The 3,161-nt window shown below is 39.0% G+C and overlaps 1 protein-coding gene across 1 annotated transcript in view; it reads right to left on the reverse strand.

The window, feature by feature from the left end:
* Positions 1-2,566: 2,566 nt before the first annotated feature.
* CEP192 (centrosomal protein 192) overlaps positions 2,567-3,161 on the reverse strand; it is a 308,440-nt gene continuing 307,845 nt past the window's right edge. Inside the window, exon 52 of the mRNA XM_007951683.2 lies at positions 2,567-2,705. Within this exon, the coding sequence (XP_007949874.2) occupies positions 2,567-2,705 (139 nt within the window). The remainder of the gene's footprint in view (positions 2,706-3,161) is intronic.

A 3,161-nucleotide genomic window follows, 5' to 3' on the forward strand; every position in this document is an offset into this window, starting at 1 on the left:
CACAACAAAGGGATATGGTGTGGCTTAAAATCAGCAAAGGTGTGTGTCAGGGTTTTATCCTTTATCATACTTACTCAATTTTTTACACTGATAAAATAATCTAAGAAGCTGGACTGTATGAAGAAGAATGTGACATTAACAACCATGATATGCAGATGACACAACCTTGCTTGTTCAAAGTGAAGACGACTTGAAGCACTTACTGATGAAGACCAAAGACTACAGCCTTACTCTGGATTACAACTCAACATAAAGAAAACAAAAATCCTCACAACTAGACCACTTAGCAATATCATGATAAATGGAGAAAAGATTGAAATAGTCAATCTTTCATTTTACTTGGATGTACAATCAATGCCTATGGGAGCAGCAGTCAAGAAATCAAATGACATTATGTGCAAATCTGCTGCAAAAGAACTCTAAAGTGTTGAGGAGCAAAGATGTCATTTGGAAGACTAAGGTGCACCTGATTCAAGCCTTTGTAGTTCCAGTAGCCTTATATGAATATTATGGCTGGACAATGAACAAGGAAGACTGCAGAAGAATTGATGCATTTGGATTGTGGCACTGGCAAATAATTTTGGATGCTCCAGGAACTGCCAGAAGAAACAAACAAATGTGTCTCAGAGAAAGAACTGCTGGAATGCTCCTTAAGTGGGAGAATGGCTAGACTGTGTCTCCTGGACTTTGGTCATGCTGTCAGAAGGGACCAGACGCTGGAGAAAGATACCACACTTAGTAGAGAGTCATGGAAAAAGAAGAAGACCCTCAATGAGATGGACTGACCCAGTGACTGCCACATCATGGGCATGGCAATGACTGAGGATGGCGCAGGAGCAGGCAGTGTTTCATTCTGTTGGACATAGGGGGTTGATGTGAGTCAGGACCAACTAGATGGCACCTAACAACAAATATAATCTAGGAGTATAACTTGGTGGCGCAGTGGTTAAGAGCTCAGCTGCTAACTGAAAAGTTAGTTATTTAAACCTGCTAGCTGCTCTGTGGCAGAAAGATGTAACAATCTGCTCTGATGAAGGTTGATGGCCCTGGAAACCTGATGGGGTAGTTCTAATCTGGCTTATAGGGTCACTATGAGTCCACATCAACTTGATGGCAATGGATTTGCTTGCTTTTTTAGTATAACCTAAAAGGCAAAATTGATAGGTACATAGAATGGAAATATCGTAAGCTGTCCTGAGTGGTGCGAATGGTTAACATGCTCGGCTGTGATCTGAAAGTGTGGCAATTCAAATCCAACCAGAGGCATATCAAAGGACTATTAATCTATTTTGAAAAGCCCTGTGGAACACAGTGCTAATCTGATGCGTATAGGGTCACCAGGATTTGAAGTCAACGCAATGGGAACTGGTTTTATGAATTGAAGGACCATGGAAATATTTTAAAAGGCAGTAACTCTGTTTAAAAATTTTTTAAAGCTGAAGGTTATCAATTAAATACACATGCAAGTGTGAAGTCACCTCTCATTTTATGTATAAAATGTAGACTCAAGAGTACAGCAATATCAGTAAACATACCAACTGTTTAGCTTGTGGTAAATGTTTTCACAAATTTGATTTCCAAGCAAGAATTTCAAAGAAAGAAAAATGAGATGGAAGAGGAAAGGATTTGTTTTTGTCTCAAGCTCACAATCATCGGTTCTCAACTGTCACTGGTTTAATTCATCTAGGCAGCTTTATACAAGTTTTGCAAGCTTTCCACTTCTTCAGTAATACCCATTTGTGACAAGCCCAAGCTACTGCACATGCTCACGATCTGTGATTTCCTTACTTCAAAGGAGAAGGCTGTAAGCTGGGGCTGATGCTGCTCTTGGGTAAACCCAAGGAAGCCATGACACCTCCTTGGTCTCATGTCTTGCCACAGTTCCAGGTCACATATCACAGGACCCCTTTGTGGCTCCAATAAGCAGCTCTGGTCTCCTCTCTAAGCACACTGCCCCCTGCCTCCAGAGAGCCCCTTCAAATGGTCTTTTGGAGTGGTGGGCTCATCTACCTTTAATTACAATAAATAATTTCCACTCTGGAGAAAAACAATCTTTTTAAAAGTAAGCTGTCCTTTTTACTCTGCGCAGTTAGCTAAAAGAGAAAAAGAATAGAGAAGGAATTCCTTAGAAGAAGAAACTCTGTAATGGAGGAGAAAAATCACAGAACCGACACAGAATGGAAATAATTGGGAGAATAAAGTGAAATTCTAATTACTGTATGGCATCACAGAAGACAGACAACTTCAGTTGAAAATTAAGTTTATTTCTGGATATACCACATTAAAATAAATGCCATATTTGTTCAGAATATCACAAACAATGCAAAAATAGAACTCTTCTCTCCTGTAAAAGTTAGGAAAATACTGTAGGCTAGATACATGATATTTATTCAAGTCTTCAGTATTATCTTCCAAAACATAAAAACTACAGTTAAACATCCAATTTACCATACAAAATATACACAAAACAAAAAAACACAAAATGTTTTACAAAAGCATTATTGTAGTGTAGAAAAAGGAACTTAATAAAATACAATTTAAGTAATTTACTTCACACAAATGTATTCTATTTTTTTTCAAGAGCTTCACCAAGTAGTCGAATAGCGACACTCTTTCCTTCGTCTGTTTGAATGACTAGCAAAGCTTCAAATGTGCCCGCCAACTGGGGTTTGAACTGCACTGGAATGTTGATGTAGTGCTGGGCTCTGTAAGAGAAAGGAGAACATCAGCAGCCCAACAGTAGTTTACACAGCAAGCAAACAGCCCTATACCAGCAGTGCTCCTGGCATAGAGGGCAGCAAGTTTTTGATCACAGAATCCAGTCAAGTTATATTCAGCTTAAATTTTTTTTATTTCTCATTTCTTGGATGCTAATATTTAACAAGAAATTGGCACACATCTAAATGCAACGATGGGTCTCTCCTCGTCCTGAGCAAAGAAGAATGAAGAAAACCAAAATTCATGGAAACAATTAGTTGTAGCAACTGGTACACCATCCAATCTGCAGCCTATATGACTATGAGACCAGAAGAACTAGATGGTGCCCGGCTATTACTGTCATCCACTTGGAAGGGGATCTATGTAGGAAATCCTTGATAGAGAGGAAGAACAATATGGAACAAAACTCAAAATCATTTGGAGAAAAAAAAAGGGGGGGGGGC

Source organism: Orycteropus afer, unplaced genomic scaffold, assembly GCF_000298275.1.
Source record: "Orycteropus afer afer isolate SDZICR_OR568_19922 unplaced genomic scaffold, OryAfe1.0 scaffold00307, whole genome shotgun sequence".
Taxonomy (NCBI): Eukaryota; Metazoa; Chordata; class Mammalia; order Tubulidentata; family Orycteropodidae; genus Orycteropus; species Orycteropus afer.